Below are 19,647 nucleotides of genomic sequence, written 5' to 3'. Positions count from 1 at the left end.
TTATGGGACTTGTACCAACTTATTTGTGGAATTTTTCTGATTAAGGGGGCCGTCTCCTAGCAGATGACGGTCGCGCGTGAACACTCACACACCGCTAGAGTACACTCACACACCGCTAGACCACGAATACGTACGCGAGAATTGCTAGGATCAGGGAAATGCGTTCTGATTTCTCGATAATGCAAAGACGGGGGTTTTTATTAGTCAAAATCGCTAGATAAAAGATCAATCTAGTGCGCTGTTTGCTTCAAAAGTCGTTCTTTTACGTTTCCGAGCAATGATTTTGCAATATTCAGCTGCATGTTGCCCGTCGCATGTTGCCCGTTAGATGGCGCTGCAGTCACGCCGGCGTACTAGCCTCTCCGACGGGCAACATGCAGCCGAATATTGCAAAATCATTGCTCGGAAACGTAAAAGAACGACTTTTGAAGCAAACAGCGCACTAGATTGATCTTTTATCTAGCGATTTTGACTAATAAAAACCCCCGTCTTTGCATTATCGAGAAATCAGAACGCATTTCCCTGATCCTAGCAATTCTCGCGTACGTATACGTGGTCTAGCGGTGTGTGAGTGTATTCTAGCGGTGTGTGAGTGTTCACGCGCGACCGTCATCTGCTAGGAGACGGCCCCCTTAAAAAAACACTAAACACGATATAATTTCAACTGTATACATTATGCTTCACATGTGGGTACAGTAAATATGAGCCGCATTATATCTTGTTTGGTATCATTTTAGTAAGAAAAATGTCACAAATATGTTGGTAAAATTTCATTAAAAATAAGTAAAAACTGCGATCGATAAAACAGTTCAACTTGGGGCACGAAAGCCAATAGGGTTATATTAGTCTATGTCTATTCGTATATGTATCACGTCTGTGTCTATATAGATATAGATAGTGCATATCAAATCCTCGGGTGATCGCATTTCTAGGTATAATTCATTTTGCAAATAGAAAATGTTGATCCAGCTCCAAGAAAGTCAGATAAAACTATGATAATCGTACTCGTTAGCTGTCCCATTATCTATATCTTTCCATATATAAGAAGATTACACATGAACAATGAATACACTGTATCGAGTCTGAGGCAGGTATCAACATTTTATGATTTCGTAAAACGTCTGTTTACAAATCAATATTACGGTTGACATTTTGTTAAATATTTTGCATAATAATACATATTTACATGAAAATCAAGATATATTCCCGTTCCAGAGTTTCATTAATCGTAATCAACTATACTCCGCGAACGTTAAACAATCGCAGCTAACATGTAACAATTTTCCATGCATATGTAAATAGAGTCAAGCGAATGAAGAACAGCAAAGATCGAAGCAAAAGAACGCCTGCGATCTACGAGAATCGTGCGAGTCTCGGTGGTGCAGCATTCTAAAAACCGGCGGGTGGAAAAAGAAGACGACGATCGCTCTTCGCGGAGGGTTAAAAATACATATATACATACATCGAACCTGAAGGGTATAATTCACAAATACCTTATAGAAAACGAAATAACAACAACTACAAAACAATTTTCCACCGATAGGACGCGATAAATAAGAAACAGGGAGGATCGTCGATCGATGCAGGTGTATACAGGCGTATGTCCACGGTCCGAGTGGATACAGATCACGGATCGCGTAGGGCTTAGGCGACGCCAGCGCAGCTTCCTAAAAACCGGCGGGTGGAAAAAGAAGACGACGAGCATACCGTGAAGGGTTAAAAATATATCGGGACAGTCCTAATTCAATGACCAGGCGGCGGCGGCGGCCGCTGTGCGGTGGTGGCGCGTTTTACATGAACGGCGACTGCGGAGAGGAAGGCGAGCACAGTCGGCGCATTGAGAAGCCGGAGAACGAAGAAGGCAGAGAAGAATCGGGTAGGCAAAAGCAGAGAGCCGAGGAGCGAGAAACGAACCAACGAACCCGTGAAACGGGAGAACGAGCGCGAGCAGCGCGTTGGTATGGGTCGCTGTTGCTGGTGAGCTGTTTGCCGATTCGTTGACTCGCCGGGACGGTCGGTCGGGTCGAGGGCTCCCGGCCCCCGGCTCTCTCAGAGTCTCAGTTGGTCTCAGTCAGTCCGTCTCGCGACCGCGTGCCAAGGGTATGGACGTTGTGTTGTTTCGTCTCTTCGTCCCGTGATCTCTCGATCAAGATCGGGCCGGACAGCGGGACATCGGAACATCAGAACGTCGGGAACAGGGACGTTGCCGCGCGCGCAATGCGACCACGCAAGTCCCGAACCGTGAGACATTTCGTGTTCATTCCTCCTCCACAGTGAGACAAAACGAATCGTACCGGTGTCCTCTCGGTGTCCTCGGTGCTTTGGCGAGATCGCGAGTGTTTGTTTGTTGCAACGAGATGGGCAGTGAAGCCGACGCCGAGACCACGGGTACCAACGCCGTGGATTCGGACGAGTCCGATAGCTGGGAGAACTTCTTCGGTGAGTGATATTTTATTTTCTAATCCGTATCCGACGCCGCACCGTGTACCCTTTTACCCGTTGCGGCCCTTGCGTTTCTTCACCCTCGTTCTTGTTTCACTATTACCGAAGACCCTTTCTTAAGAAAGAAGGATTAATCCTTGTAGTGCCTAAGAACGATGCATCGTTGATATGTCCTTGCGCTGTCACTTATTTTCTGCGGTTACAGTGATTAGAACTTTGTTTATTCTTTTTCCTTTAATGAGTTTGGTAAATTGAGAATAACACATTGACATCCATGGACTGTTTTAAATTGCATAAAATTCTTATATTGAAGAATCGTGAAAACTAGTCCGCACATAATGGTAAATTCGCGCGACAGGTTATTCGTAGAAAAACAATCGTACAAATTATTGAAGTAGGAAGCTGTGTATCCTTTTCTTGTATGCGAGCGGGTTAAGCGGAGCTCGAATGTAAACAAGGGTGTTTATTTTGACGAGGTGGGACCACCGAACGCCATATGTAGAGGTGTTCTAGAGGTGACTAGACGGTCCCTATGGTGGTGGTCGGGGATTGTTGTGCTTCGAGACGTCGGCATTGTTGCTCGAACTTGTATAGACCAGCTTAAATTTTTTTAGGTTTCTCTCGGTATAGCGGTGGTGGTCGTAAAACGTTTAATTGTTATATGACGTTCCTTTTCTTTGACCACCACTGCGTTTGCGTGGCTCGGAACGCTGTTATCGCGAATACGTGTACAGGCCGTATGTTAATACAGCTAGGAAATGCAAATGAGGCGTAGGTTTTAGGGACGGAGGTCGCACACAGAAACAGAACTATTTCCGCGGTTCGTTCGATCGACTCGTTCCATATTTTTACATTGTTCGCACATTGACGTACTCTCTCCTACCAACAAGTTATATACATACATACTTACATATTAACTCCGGGTTTTGTACATTTAGAACATAAACGGCTAGGTGAAATATAAAATTATGAAATGATTAAAAAAATTTAAAAGCATCATTATTAATGTATTAAAATTGTTATGATTCTGCCGAAAATTGTCCTATCTGTTGCGACGATCGTGACGCTTCGTGAGCGATGGCCGCGCGTTAATGTTGATTGCGCCTAATGCATTCGCGCGTCTTACCTCGAGTGGATAATACACCCAATTTAAACCGAGGCTAACCGGAGGGTCAACACGTGCCGTAAAATAAACAAAAATATGCATCATTTATCGCAAACGATATGGCGAATTATTTCAGCGTTCGACCAATTCTTTTTTTTTTTAGATTTATAGTTTTATGTCGCATTAATCGATCGACGATTGCAAAAGACTACGGAACGCGTTATCGCAGTTGTTACAGTTTACCTGATCCAAATCCTATCTTCCAATTATGATTAAAGAATACTTGAAAGATAATAGAATGTTGCAAAGAAGAAAAGCATCCGCTACGTTTATCGTTGCATTTTCTATGCCTCATGGTACAGTCACATTTCGCTAGGGAGATAACGAGCGGTCGGTTATCACATGTCAACATCTTTCTATAGACGAGCATACCAGCGTAATAAATAAATTGACAAGGCGAGAGGCATTAGCCGATTCTCCGCGCTAATGTTGATCTGGTTTTTCATCTTCGATAAATCGATTTTTCTTTTTTCTTTAACGCTAAACCTATCACCACCGGTCAGAATGACCGGTTCCAGATTTTTTATTGTACAATTATTAAGTTAATAAGAAACGATTATATAGATATCTTTAGTACAATAGGAGCCGCACACAAAGTTTTAATAAAATCAATCTTGTTATTTTTATAAGGGAAATATACCACTTACTTTTAATTTTTTATTTTTCAACTATTGAAATTCATAAATTTCTCTATTCCAACACATTCTATCATAAAAATTCCACAAAATCCAAGTAAATACAATTTTGTCATTTTCGAAAGGTAAACCATTTTAATCGATTTTAGTGCTCGTTAGGTTTAGTGTTAAGTATAATTGGTGAAAAACGTTTTTTTTTCTACATAGGAAGATAAAAATAGTATGTATGAGTGACACTTATAATTTTGATTATTTTGATTTGAAAGAAATCGCACGTGTATTTACTTCATTCGCTCGCGGTTCGCGGAAAGGTAGAAATCCGTGTGCGACAGGTTGCCAGCCGTATATTCGCTGACGTTCTCTGGTGCTCCGGCAAACATTAATCGGACAGATTGAACAGCGGTTCCCAATCGGGCGCGTGCTCTCGTGGGTGGGACATTTGAATCGTTGAAAAATTTCATTCTGTTTAGTCGTCGAAAACATTGGGATTTTTCGAGAGTTCTCCTTTCGAAGAGAGCTAGCTCCCACAAATCCACGCGACACGAGACAAAAAACAAACGAAACCGCTCTCGAGTACACGTGAGCCCCGTCGCGTCGGAACGAAGATAAGCGAGATACACGAGTGGCGAGTAACAGTACTATATTTCACGGAATTTCACGTGGAAGAGAAAACGTGAACTTCTTACGATTCGATTTGTCCGCTAGTTCAGCTATGCCGCAGAGGTGTGCAAGCTTGTACACACGTGAAAGTGACGTTACGTCCCGGCCTGGCCTTCCTTATCTCGGATCTATATCGTAATTTTTCAACGCGTTGCACCCGATCCGAGAATTTATGAGTTTTTACGTACAGCCAGATAAGCCTGATAATTATCTTCGTGCTCCTATAGCCTTGTGCTATCCTTTATCTTCGATACTATAGAACTATGGAGTATAGAGACATCTATGTACCCACTAGCGGTCTCTCGTTGCAAAAGACTTCGCGAGATTAAGACACAGGAACCAAATAGAAATTAATGACTTCAACAACCTATTATTTTTTAAAAATTTGTTTCATTTTATCGGTACCGGTTGGAAATTGTAATGATTAGGTCGCGGATTTTATGCATTTATGACGAAAACAACTTGTCGCAATTTAGTACAGTGGAAACATTGAAAGAATTCGAGATTTCGCTAGAGGAACACACAGGAACCAAGTAGAAATTTTCTTCTCATGACTTCGACAATCTAAAAATAATACATCCGTATTTTTTAAAATTTGTTTAATCTTATCGGTACCGGTTGGAAATTGTTCGAACGACTCCACGTTATAAATAGGTAACGATTAGGTCGCGAATGTTATGCATTTATGACGAAAACGACTTGTTGCAATTTAATACAGCTGAAACACTGAAAGAATTCAAGATTTCGCTAGAGGAAGACACAGGAACCAAGTAGAAATTTTCTTCTAATGACTTCGACAATCTAAAAATAATACATCCGTATTTTTAAAAATTTGTTTAATCTTATCGGTACCGGTTGGAAATTGTTCGAACGACTCCACGTTATAAATAGGTAACGATTAGGTCGCGAATGTTATGCATTTATGACGAAAACGACTTGTTGCAATTTAATACAGCTGAAACACTGAAAGAATTCAAGATTTCGCTAGAGGAAGACACAGGAACAACGATTTTTATTTTGCATAGAAATCTATGACTGCATTCTGTGCAGAATGCCTCGGAGCGGAATTTTCGCTTTCCGAAGAGGATGCAGCGGATCCGCGAGGGTCTGGTCGTCGCCTCTGCTCGTGACTCTCGTGAAAATTCCCGATTTTCATTTGCATGCTCGTGCTCGCGCACGACAGTCACGAATACGCTCGTCCCGGCAGCTCGCGGGACAAGTGGCGAACTTAAGGATGCGATACGACGCGCAAAAAACACTCGCTCTGCCGGATGCAGCTTAGAGAGACGGTTTCGAGAGAAAGAGAGGGAAAGAGAGAAGAGAAGCCTGTGTTTTCCTCGGACCTGTGTGCGTCTTTGGTCGTCGCCACGGAGAAACAGAGAGACACAAAGACAGAAAGGGAGACGAGGCTTGCTTTCGTGTCACGTGTGTATGCCCGTTCCGTGTGCACACGCCCAAAAATCGAGCAACCGGCTCTCTCGATCCGTCTGGATTTTTATGGGCCTGGCCCGGACATGGGCGACGTTGCCGAGCCCTAAAAATTTCCAAAATTTCACCAACGGGCCCGATCTAGGCCTAGAAACAATGGGTGGGCGTAACCCTTCCTGTCCTACACGCATTGATGTTCTCTCCAAAGACATTTCGACAATCCGAGTCGACAATTTACAATTGTCTTAACCATTGTGTAGCGAGCTGTAAAATGACTACATAACATATGTTGCCTTATAACAATGACATGATACATAGAATTGATTCTCTATGATTTTTTTTTATAATATGTGCTTGGATACAGAAGTGTATACGAGTGTAATTTCAGTAATTGTACAATAAAAAACCAGAAACCGGTCATTTGATCGACGGTGGTAGGTTTAGTCTTAACGTTCCTTTAAAAATATTACAAAATTTCTCTGAATGTCCGTTCGTTGCTCGCCAATATATTAATTAATAGTCTTAAAACGAGAAATTATGCAAATATGTTGCATACAAAGGGTTGCAAATAATCATGTACATTTTGGTTGGCTACACAAGGGTGAAGTTCCAAGAACCAGGAATTTCTGGATCGGCGATCATCGTCCTACACAGAGGCGTAAGATCGGATCGATCAGGCGACAGTAGCGAACGTTGACACGGAAAAGACGCAGCCGGCAGAGATCCTTGGTTGTTGACAATATCAGGCGTTGTCTATCCTGTGCTGACAACCGGCCGGTCGCCCGAGAGGCGCATTATTACACGAGCGGCTCATACTCATACGCGCGCCGGCATGCCGAGTATGAGACCGGGAGAGATTGCGCGCATCTATCTCGCCCACTGGTTTCCAGCTATGATATACAGGTTGTCTCTTCCCGGTCCCTAGATCTCGGACACGTTTGCGTACACGAGATACTCGCGCCAGTTTCCTAGCTTTCGGTCCTATGTAAACTTACCGCGAGGCACCATGGGGGGGGGGGACATCTCTTTTATCTTGTTCGTCTCACAATTGGGAGACAAATTCCCGTAGACCAACAAGAATAACAACTATTGCTCCTTTGATGAGGATCCTCCGGTGTTTCTAAACATATCTGACTGTTAAAATCTAAATTAAAATTAAAAATTTGCTCGATGCTGCTCCAATGTGGACGTAGCTTTAGCTTCTCCAGTGCAACCGCGGCTGCTGCCTCTTTTCCCGCACAATGCGGTCCCAACAAAAATAATATCCGTATTCCCAGGCTCGGATAAATTCTGGGATCGGGCTGTCCCCGGTGGAATAACAATGGCAACTTTCACTGGCTTTTTGACCCGAGAATTTGACGTCTCTATGATTCCCGGACACGTAATGTCCACAGTAATAATAATTCTGGCAAGTTACCGGCGACTCGAGCAGCGTTTCCACCGGTCATAGAATCGTAATGGTACCTTTCACTGTCTTCTTCGGCCCCCGGGAACGGGTGTTTGAATAGCTCCTAGACGCATATGTAGCCCCCGTAATAATAACAATGATCCGAGGATTTTTGTTGTTTGCTTTTCCCGGTGTTCGAATAGGCGCAGTCGTAGACGTCGAATCGCGTTTCTCTAGGCTCTGGGAACCGCGGCGGTGAATAATAGTGCAAGCAACAAGGATAAAGAGCGTGACGCGTCCCGCGATAAAGCTTTTTTTTCTTTTTTTTTCCAACGGGCCGCGCGATAAAGGCCGAGTCTCGTGTGCATACAGGTGACTCACTTTACAAGTGTTACACGACCGGAATCGTCCGATGCCTTTGTGCAATCCCGCCGGAAAATGATTACGTGATCGTAATAAAAGAGCTCGAGTCGAAAGTTTCGGAGAGGAGTCGATATCTCGCAATTTTCCATCGACGATCGCGATCGAGTTCACCGCGTGAATCAGCCTGTAGATGCGACGACTGCGAGTCCCTGGCACGAGCACTTGGCGTTACAAATGCAGCCCGGGAACCACGATACGCCCACGCGTGGTGTTGCCGAGCCCACACGAGCCGAACAACCGTCGATGACCCAGGTGTCGCATCTCGGAATGTTATCTATCAAAATGTTAATAAACCCCGGTGGAACGTACCTGCATTCAATTTATCCTCCGTAATCTCGCCACAATAGCCGCCACGAAAATAGTTCGTGTCTCAGGACCGAATGTAACAGGCGTTCTTCTTCTTGCACGGTTCCCCTAAGAACAACCGAGTCACCGGTGATCGGTTACCGACGGATTTTAATCTCGTTTCTGTCGACACGATGCACCCGGAAAACGCATATAAGCCTCGACGGAGCTGGACAGCCCGTTGAAGCTCGGAAGCCTTACTATGAATATGCACCGAGAAGAAGATAGCTGCACCGAGAGGTTTACCCTCTATCAACAAGGGTTACTCGCACCCCTTAACGAGGCGCACGGTGTTACGTTACTCCTCGGGGATGCTTCTATATATGGGGTGGTCGGAAACACGCGTTGAGTTTGACCCTGGGTCGAGGAAAGCTCGGTAGCTATTGTGGAAACAAATTCTTTCGAATTCTTTGGGGTGAAATAAAAATTTTACTAGAAAATCATTGCAACAGCTCCGTCTTTGTGACAAGATGCGAAATGAACGGTTTTAGAATTGATTGAATACATTTTTTTATTCCAGTATATACTATAATAGTAATCGCACAAAATATAAATAAATTTAAACTTGTATAATAATTTTTATAAGACAATATGCAAGTCAGTCACTTTTGATGGTCGATAGATTTAGTCATTTAGTGCTAAATGACGTAAATTATGCCTGGAAGACCTCATTTCTACAACTGACAAACGATTGGAATTTGTTTACGGTTCCCGCTGCGCGGCGAGATTAATCGAAATTTTTGCGATCTCGTCGGCTCACTCGTTGATTCAGTTCGCCCTCAAACGAAGACGTCACGCGAACGAGCGAGCGAATGATTTTTGCGTCGCGTGTCTGTGAATCAACTTGTGGGGGCGAGCCTCGCGAAAAAATCCGAGGAGATACGGGTCCGGGTGGCAGAACGAGGTCCGTAAACATCCTCTGGGCGAGTCCGCATTTACGAACGTGGAGGGAGAGGATGTCGTGCGATTCCGTTCGGATAACGATTATCTTCCGAAAAAGAGGAAAGAACGAACAGTTCGAAACGGTTTCAAACGGTTCGTCTTTGGTTTCTCGGCCGAGGAATCGCGCCTGTGCATGGCGGTCGAGGGCAACGGTGTTTGAAGCAACCTGTACGACAAGGACATTCGATCTACTATAATCAATGTATTAAGTTTCGATATAGAAACTCGGTTACGTAAAATAATGAACATAAGAGACAGAAGTGACCACAAGACAATACGAGCAACGGAGTTCGTGGAACGGACTTTCCACGCGATTAATAACTCTCTATTGTCGCGATCGCAAAAGGGAAGATTTTCGAGGAATTCCTCGGGGGAGCCGTACACCCGAGCAACCTGTGGAACGATCGAGAGAGATCGCGGCGTGTAATACGAAAACGTGGCCGTTCGATGGCCGGCCGACGACGCCATTGAACTTGATTTCCCGACACCGTGGATCCTCGCGAGACTGCACGTGCAGAAACTTTAAAGGAGAACGGCGCTGCACCTCGCCGGCGTCTCACGTATTCTAAGCCTCGAATTGCATATGGATCTTGGGAACGGGTCGCGCGAAGGTCTTGCGGATTTTCAAGATACATTCCCCTCTCGCAAAAATTACGCAATCGAGCCTTTGCCATGCGTCTCGACCCGTCGGAATATCTCGAAAGGGATGATCGTTCTTCTCCGGGTTGCACAGTGGTCCGGAGCCCGCTTTTTCTGGTCAAAATTCAATATTTCGAATCTCAAATTACAACAAAATTTTTGTTTCTCTCAAATAACAACCCTTCGGAATCTCCAAATTCAAAATAGTCGATCTTTCAGATAACTTCCCGAGCAAATATAGATATTCGGAAATTTGTTTTGCGAATAAAAATTCGAGGAGTCTTCACGAGAGCATCTAATCGATCAAGGGGCACGTCCGCGCATTTCACGAGCTCGCAGAGCCGATTGATTCGAAACGGGGCGCTTTCACGATCGACTCGTCAATTACACTCGGCGTTTAACCGATCGGTCTTGTCGCACGAATAAACAAGGCAATACCGTGTCGATCGGTGAACAGTTAGGCGAGTGGTCTCGAAGGGTGGCGAATCGGCGAAAAAAGCTGTCCCGATGTGTCCCGATCGGGTCAGCTCGGCGACCCACGCTCCTCGCGAGTCCACAATTGACTCTTGTTGCAGCCAATATGGCCGATCAAACCGGATCTTTGCTTCTCCACGACGCGAGGGGTTAAAGCTGAAGCGGTTGGCTTCTCCGTTGCCGCGTAGAGATACCCACCGTACCCGCTGTACCCGACTCGGTCGATGCCTAATGTCGTTACTCGTTACGATTCCCTTATATGTAACACGTGCCCGGGGAACGTGGATTCAGATAAAGGTTCGTTTACACCGCGCCTCGTCCGCGTGTTGCAGCCGATCGGCTCTCGATGATGCCGTTAATGAGGGAAAAATTGACCCGCTAGCAGGAAGCCTCTGCGCTGCTACTCCCTTTGTGCCGGTAGTCCTCCCTTGGACTCCATTGTTTCGGCCTTAACGCCGTTAACGAGTCGCCGATGATAATTATTTTCCTCTTAATCGCTCTCGATTCGAGCTTATCTCGACCTAACACATTATTTACCGGCGACTGGGTATGTACTTCATAATTTTTGAAAGTCCTCGGCTAAGGAATTTAACACTAAACCCACCACTGCCGGACAAATCACCGGTCTTACAGTTTTCATTTCACAATCGTTGAAATTACGAAGTTTACTTACATGGAAATTGATTCGCTAAACGGCCTACATAGCAGGATGAGCATGGTCCAGCGGCCCCACCTACAATTTGTATTGATACTGTGTGGAAGCATGTCTTTTTCCAAGCACATGTTGTGATAAGCATTGCGTAAAATCGAAATAAATAGAGCCTTGTCACTCTTATAACCTGAAACATTTGAATCGCTTTCAGTGGTAGGTTTAGTGTTAATAGAAATTGCATGTAACGTAATCTAATCAATTTTTCTTATAAATAGCAAGGACTGGGTTAGCTTCCACAAATCCACGTCCATTCAATTCGAAAAAGTGTCCGCCACCTGTTGGAGCGATAACTTGCCGGTACTGTCTGTGCACTGTGTGAAATTGATTTGCAAAACGGCGAATTTGGAGTGTAAAACCAGTAAGACATTTCCCATCGAGTTATTTCCGTTCATTGACGATTGGAATCGTTGTCGGAGGCCTCGGTTACGCTCAGGAAGGTTTTCGTGTCAAGTATCGACTCGTGTAAATGCATCGAGGGATTTATCACGGGCCGCGTTACCCTTTATCTTTCCGGGCCCATGCGTGTAACGTTGTAACGTGCAACGCGCTGCCATGCCGCGGCGAGACGCGATCTGACTAACGCGACAAATATGTGGAGCAGAGTTGAACGCGCAACGTTCAGCTCGTTACTTTTGCAATTTGTTATCCGTCGTCGAAAAGCCGTGTCACGTCCGCGAGCCACGATTTCTGCGGTGTCCGCAAAACTCTGCGTGACGTTACGCCGAAACACGCGAAACTAAACGACGTTGCGTCATTGTTTGTGGAAACTGGCGTTTTCCCAAGCGATTCGAGACATCGGTTCGACAAGAATTTTTAGCAATTTGTACAAAAAACACAGTCTGTTGTACAAATGTTATTCAAGAATAATCGCAGCTTTCAGTGGTGTCTCAGAGTCGCCATATGAGCACAAAGGACTATGAGTCGGAAGTATAACGCTATAGTGAAAATGTTTATATTGCTAGCGAGAGAATAGAATTTCATTTTGGCTCAGGTTCGTCTTTGTTGCTGGGAGAATTTAGAGAAGAAGGAGGCTGCATGCGGATAAACGAGCGTGAGAGTTACGGAAACGATTTTAATTTAAAATTAGCTCTATTGTGGTTATTATGCTCGCGAGCGGCAGATAAATCGCATTGTATCTTCACGGTGCTTAATCGTCGTCCAGGCGAGATTAAACCCTGACGAGAGAGGAGGCCTCTCCTCCCCATTGTGTCTGTCTCCGAGAGAGCAGCGGAATGGCGGCGGTTGCAGCGTCGTTTACGTCGCGTCGGTCCTAATATGCAGCTAGAGTGTGAATGAACTCGTAAATCGTGAACGTCGGGACACTTTTCTGTCCGTGTACGCATTAGCGGCGCACGCGTTCGCTCTAATAAGGGTACACGGTACGTGGAGCCTTTATGATAGCATTACCACGCATTGAAATCACCGACGCAGCACGCTCGTAACTCCGCGGGGCCGTAAAGCCTGCTCGCTCGGGAAATTGATCGAGATACAGCCGGATAACGCTCGCAAATATTCGGCGTTATTATTTTCTAAATTACCCGCCTCCTTTTTTCGTCGTCGGATATTTTATTCGAATAGGAGACGACACCCAGGGCTAATGGAAAATGTCGAAGAAATATTAGTTCTCTTACCTTAAATAATTTTATGAAATTGATATTATTAAAAATGCACGTCATCTGTTTTAATTCTCCATCGAATAAACTTCTTTATTGTGTACACATTGCAATAAATGTTCACGCAAAGATTGAGGTAGCACGATGAAAATAAAAAATAGATTTCGGACACCGTGCAAAGATCGAAGGATCGAGAGTTCGACGGAGATTCTCCCGGGCGTGTTGCACGTGGCGGAACGATCTGCTTTGCTCGGTCGACTCCGAGTTCGAGCGTAAAGACGTAAATTTCCATAAACATCGTCGGCGATAGCGATCGGCAGGGACTTCCGTCCGTTGATAGAGCAGTCTAATTCGTTCCGAGCGATTGTGTCGGGCGCCGCCGGGGCGACGTATCAGCGACAAGCCAATTATCGGGATCAGCCGAAGGGAGGACACGGGACGCAGGATCGCGATCCTCTCGGCCAGTCAATACACGGCCAGTCTCTCGACAGGTAAATTTGCCGCGGTTGCGCACGAAAGAAACCGAATGAGACAGAGAGATCGAGTTGCTCGGGTAACGAGCACCTCTAAATCAAGTATGCGCGCGTAATTGTGTACCAGGGCTCGATTTCTACGGATTGTTTCATTTATTTGCCCCCCGGCGCGCTATTCAATTATCCTGCTGCCCCTGTGCAATTACCCGTCCGCGAGTGGCGACGAATTTATTTTCGCGACGTTGATCGCTCGATTCTTCCTCGGGATCGATCCCCGAGGATCTCTGAGATCGACGATGAAACTAACCTGTTTCCATACTGTTTACTCCCTTAAATACCTATTAATTTTTCTTGCAAACGCATAAAATCCACAGTTTAGCGGACGAGGCATTTCCCGAATCTTCCGGAAATCGGGATCGCTTTCGAAATCATCGGAGCCGTCGCGTCGGTGATGCTAATGAGCATGACTCAGACACCGGAATAAACGGCATTTTCAGCCGCGTAATCCAAATAATGCCGGCGGATCGATCGGGGGGCGGCGTGCGCGCGTGATATTTAAAATGGAAATGAAGTCGTTCGAACGTTTCACGGTGTCGATGGAAAACATAAGCCGCTTAGGCGGTCGGTCGGGTCGGTCGGTCTCTCGTGTATTAGTTACGAGGCGTCCTACGCGTTCGCGTTCGCGTTCTGCTACACTGAGCCGCGATAATTAGCGAAGCAGAGCGATAGCACGCACGGTCCCCTTTGCCCGGGGCCGGGGCCGAACAAAGAATATCTTATTCGAGCCGCCCCTTCGCGCCGCGTTTTCTCGAAAATCGTTCGGCGAATCGCGTCTTAAACACGCGACGTGATTCCATAGTAACGAGCACGTCGGAAACGTCCAATGGGAATTCTGCACTGGGCGCCTCCGCTTCGAGATAACCGCACTCGAACGTCGATGTGTCCTGCTTCTTAAACGATGTAAAAACCGGATGATTAAAACGATTTAAAAGTTTGGGAATATTATTCCTGGGTTATTAGAGAAGGAAGGATATTTTAATCTTCTCACAAATCTTCGACTGTCAATCGTACAATGATGTCTCACTTCAACGAAATATCTAAGGTTACTCTTTCGGACAGAATAAGTACACAGTCAGGTGCATTGTTGGTTCAGCAGTTTCGAAACCGACAAGATTTTTACCGGGGGCTTTTGTCGACAGGTTTTCGACCTCGTTCGCGATCGATCGCGCATCTCGTGTTCACCAGTACCGAAATTTCCTTTGGCAGACTCACTTTCCGCTCGACAGAGCTTGCGCGACCTCCCGGGGTCTCTCGACGCGCCGGTACGAAACGAGGTCGGGCTCTTTCAAGCGATTTCGAACCCTTCAGCGTCAAAATTAACTCGGAGTCGTTCTTCGAGTACACGGCCGGGCTTTCCCGAAACCTTTCCAGGTACAGGGACGGTCGTCGTAACTCACCACTGTCACCGATGTAATTCGGGATACCGATTACAGCCGACAGGACGAGTCCAGTCTCCAAGAAGAAGTTTGAGCCGCGTGGCCACCCAACCGCGTGTTTCTACGAATTCCCGCTAACTTTTGCTCAAAGCGTTCTGCCAACAAAGCGGTTTCCCGCGAAGCTTTTGTGTCCGATCCAGGTCGTGGGCGTTGCTTCTACAGACGACGAATCCGTTGTTCTGCTCGGACACTTCGTCGGAAGCGTCACGGCAAATTTTAACACGAATCCTCGAAGCGAAAAGATTCTCTGAAAATTTCGAAGATTCGTGGAAAATTCGACGAGAGTTCTGACTCGGTGAAGTCTAAAATACCTGGTCAGTATTGCGATTTAAACGAGGATAGGTAGTTTGGCAAATCTTACTGTTTGCCCCGATAAACGTAGCGCGAGGGTCTCCGCAGATGAGCAAGTATCGAGGCAACGTCAATTTCTCATCCAATTGAGCTGGGAAATATCTTGTCACGTTAGTTATAAGGAGAGTGTAGAAAGAATATATTCCCATTTTCTGTTCACACAAGATCAGTTATCCAGGATTATTGTGGACTTAGTGTGAATGATTAGGACGCACGCTTCGAACCGATAAGACAGTTTTTCACGTCGCGATAAGGGAAAGGCGTGGAGTCGAAGCGATAAGGAAAACGGGTTGTCCGGTGTTCGATCGAAGGCTGGATTTTTCACTCGCCGTGAAATCGGAAAAACGTCTGCCCTCGCACAGTTTCATGGGATCTCGAGGAAACGTGAGCGGAGCCGTCGACAGTCGACAGTCGGCCGAGTGTCAACGTCAACGTGTGGGACTGTAACAGGAGCAAACGGAAGCCGTGCCCTTTAACGCGTGGGAGGAAGACAAATTGTAAATAAGACTCGACAATGGGTTCTCACAATATTCATTAAGCTATCGCCCGGGGGCCGACACCGTTCGACCTCTGTAATTCTCTCATCCCTTCGCCATTAGGCGTATTTCTCGTTACCCAGCTGATAAAACGGACCCTGTTTCTGCCTTCCACTTAGGCCGTCGTTTATTCAAGAATCAATAAGCTGTTCTACGAAATTTTTAGCTACGAATAATTTAAAGTAGCATTTGTTCTAGAAATTTTGTGAACGAGCACTTTGGTCTCCTACGGGAAAGGAACAACTCGTCTGGTCTGTTTACAGGTTAAGAGGAAGTTATAGGCGGATAGCTTTCCATCGTTCGAATCACGTCCGTGTCATAATGCTGCCGGGACGGAGGCAATCAAAACACGAATGTCCGATAGAGGTGTTTTCGGGAAAAAATGTTATTTAATACCGCGTGGGCATCGGTGCGCCAGTATTGCGTTTATCTCGTGGATTATATGGGTGGAAAGTGGGCACCACGAGAAAAACTGTCATTCGACGGCCGGTCAATGGGCTTGGCAGCTCGTGCACGCTCTGTACTCACCGATTTGATGAGGTAAGATCAAATAAAACGTTTCCCATTTTCTAACCTATTCTCCCATCGTTCGCTTCAATCACTGTCGGAAACGACGTTGCTCCTTGCACCGAGAGACGACGAGCTTAGGCTGTGCCCTAATTAAACGTCGTACAGCGACAAAATCGATCATCAATTTCAAAGAGACCGCGCAGTCTGTTCTTCATTCTGTTCTTGTCATATTACTGAGTTCGAAGAATCGAGAATTGAACAGCGTGTCCCTGGTTTATAAAATTGATAGAGAATTAATGGAACGGTAAATCGCGGGATCAATGAAGCCAGAGAGCCGCATCTGGATCCCTCGTTTTCACAGACCGCTGGTGAATAGTCGGATCTTAGTCCGACGACTATTAATAGACGGAAATATATGTCAGGCCAGAGCGGCTCGGTTAATCAGAAAATCTCCGTCGCCGAACACAGAAACAACGAGACGGAATATTACGTTCCCGCGCGAGCTCGCGTGTCAACCTCGTTATCCCGACGACGGCGTTCGTTTCTTTGTTCGCGCGAACGATAAGCGACGCCAGAGCGACGACGTGATTAGCGTCGCATTAGCAAAAACCTCTGACGCCGCGGTTTCCACTTTCAGTCTTCGATCGCTATCCTCATTTCCCCGGCAGTTAAACGCAGCAGCTGTTGTCTCTTGTTCCACCGAAATACACTTATCCAAATCTCACTCGATCGCTAGAATCATTCGGAACACCTGCAACTGATTCAACACGTCCTTTGATCTTCCGGTTCGGGCAGTTTCGTAGATACTCGAAGATTGATTAGGTTCTCGAGACTGTAGATTCGTGAAGACAGTGGATAAGCGAGCGAATCGAAGGTTTACGTAAGGTTCGGTTAAGGAACTGGCTGAGGGGGTTGATTCGTTTCCTGCAGAACGGCGGAGAAATCAATCCGGTGTGCATGTCCGGGATTTTTCGCGGCGCGTGTACGGTTTTCCCAGGAAACCGCAACGGGCCTGGCGATTTCCTGCGATAATGTGCGACGATTCGATGAGCCGGCACCGCTAGGAAGACGCGGCAGCCTTCTCTCAGCGGAGAAAGATTCGCCTAACGGTCTCTCTCCACCGTCTGTCCCGCCATCTTGTTGGGTTTACCGACGCGTCGCAATACAATCGGTCGCCGCGGATCTTTCCTTTCTATTCCGTCGGGGACTGTCGTCGTTTTCTTTCGCTTCTTTCTCGGTTAGCTACGCCGTCCTTTTGTGCTGCAAACACAGCCAACGGGCCTGTGGTGATGTCTTCGGAGGACTTCCGGTTCGGTCGAGACGATAAACTCTTCACCGATCGACTCGCGATCGAGGACTTCGACCAGACACCTTATAATTTACGACCGGTCGCTTTTCGAAATCTATTTCGAAACTTTAAAGTTTCAAATCCTGAAAATGATTCACGGTAGAACATTGTTCTTCCAGTGAAACGATAGCTCTCGATGGCACCGTAAAATAGTACGACGAAAGAATGAAAATTGTGCGACACCGTACCAGCAGGAGTGAATATTTCCGACAAATTAACCGCCATCTTGTCTCCCTTAGACAGGGTCTCGCGTGCGAGCGCAAGAAATTCTGTTGATTCGCGTGGTCAGAGCAAGTCGTCGATCGTTTAACAAATTGCCGATATCCAGTGACCGAGCAGCACGCGATTAAGGTGTTAGCGACTCGTTCGAATATGTATTCCGGCCATAAATATCTCGCGACCAAGTGAATTTCCTGATAGAAAGAGTGTTCCGCGAGGCCGGAGGTGCGTTGCCCGGGGCGGTCTCTCGTTCGGAGGGTTGAACGGAAAGCTGGCGATAACTCAGGATGATGTACACAGCCTATTATCGGTTCGGTCGTCGTCGAAACGAATGGAAACAGCAATGGGCTTGACGCGCGGGCTGCTTCATCTCCCGGCCTGCTTCATCTCCCGGCCGCGCTCCCGCGCCCGCGCGCGCATAAAGCGATCGCTTTTAATAACCCGTTTCACGTTTCGCCGATAACGAGCGAACCGAACTGAACAGGTTTATTCGTACGCGGTGTCCTTCTTTTCCGAGTTTGTCTACCGGTTACGCCACTGTCGCTGCTCTAGGATCGCGTTTATTTCGCCTCCCACGTGCTGCGGCCGGTACCGATCGAAATACCAGCGATCTCGAGCGGAGAAATCGCGCGAGCAGTGCGGGCACGAGCCAATTATATGACAAATCGATCCAACCTCCGAGCCGCGGCTCAGACGGCCGAACAATTCATATACATCAACGATTTCTCCGGTTGTCGTAGTCTCCGTCGACTCTAGGTCAGCCGTGGACACGGATTGCCCTCCGGGGCAGTGGCTTGGCTCCGGGACACAGCCACGCCTACTCGGGGTGTACTAAGAAAGAAAGAGCAATATCAAATGTCTTCTGACTCTCGACCCTCAACTTTGAAGAAGCCTCGTCTCGGGAGCAACGCGATCGGGCAGCAGCTGATCTCCGATCCCTATCGAGCGAGCGATCCATCGATCCGGAGCGGTTTTGAGCGAGCGAGCGATCCGCGCGGACTCGCTGGTCGGTTGTTCTGCGGAGACCGGTTCTTCTAGCCGTGTCCGAGCGGAGACAGAAAAGTTGCGCGGCGAAACGAGACCGCACCCCGTGGCTCCGCGGTGGTATTCCTGTCCCACGTGAACCTTACGAGGTCTCTCCACCGAGTGCAGTCTAGAACTCTCCCGCACTGGTGCATCCTCCTTCAGTGTTTACCGCGACGTCTAGCCGAGCTGTGGCCGCGACCGTGTCTCTTTTCCGTGATTCTTCTTGCGTCCTCCATCTCTACGAAGTCTCCTCCGACTCTTTGTGAATCCATCGATACATCTGGACCTGGGTGGTTCTGTCCAGGTCCACTTAGCAGATCCTCTCGTCTCCGAAAGAAGGCGTGAAGCTTTGTTGAACATTTTAAGGGATGGAACACCTGCCGAGTCAGTGAGCGATTCGACACTTCTCGTCTACGTGGGATGGTCAGTTCGATCGAATCAGTGCATCCACTTGAACAGGTTGTGAACAGTTCTAGTTCCGAGGATGATCAGTTACGTTAGAGGATGGTGGATGACCTGTTGATCAACTGAACGATTCGGTTCTTTGTTCTTCTCGCATTGTGGAGCATTTTGGAGAATGGTGAACTGCTCGATTCAATGGATGACTCTACCTTTCGTCTGGTCAGTTCTAACCTGCGCAGTGAATCTACCAGCCCAGAAGTACCCTGTAGTTCTAGATCCTCTGCTTAGCATTTTAGAGGATAACGATCCAGAGGATGTACGTACCGCCTCTACAGGGTCGGTAGCTTGAGATTCTTCGATTAAAATTCTGAAGAACTCGGTTCCCTCGGGACACAGCAGCAACTCTCTACGGTGAGTGTGT

At 46.7% G+C, this 19,647-nt stretch overlaps 1 protein-coding gene across 2 annotated transcripts in view; it reads left to right on the top strand.

Annotated features, from left to right (window-relative positions):
* Nucleotides 1-1,605: 1,605 nt before the first annotated feature.
* The window catches only part of Gefmeso (Guanine nucleotide exchange factor in mesoderm), a 49,199-nt gene continuing 31,157 nt past the window's right edge, over nt 1,606-19,647 (top strand). Inside the window, exon 1 of one of the 2 annotated variants that reach the window (XM_076438309.1) lies at nt 1,606-2,439. In XM_076438309.1, the coding sequence (XP_076294424.1) occupies nt 2,358-2,439 (82 nt within the window). In that variant the 5' untranslated portion in view covers nt 1,606-2,357. The other variant, XM_076438311.1, reaches the window with a different exon arrangement.

This window comes from Lasioglossum baleicum, chromosome 14, assembly GCF_051020765.1.
Source record: "Lasioglossum baleicum chromosome 14, iyLasBale1, whole genome shotgun sequence".
NCBI lineage: Eukaryota > Metazoa > Arthropoda > Insecta > Hymenoptera > Halictidae > Lasioglossum > Lasioglossum baleicum.
The sequence above is the reverse complement of the archived record's forward strand: the minus strand, read 5'-3'. Positions and strand labels throughout refer to the sequence as shown.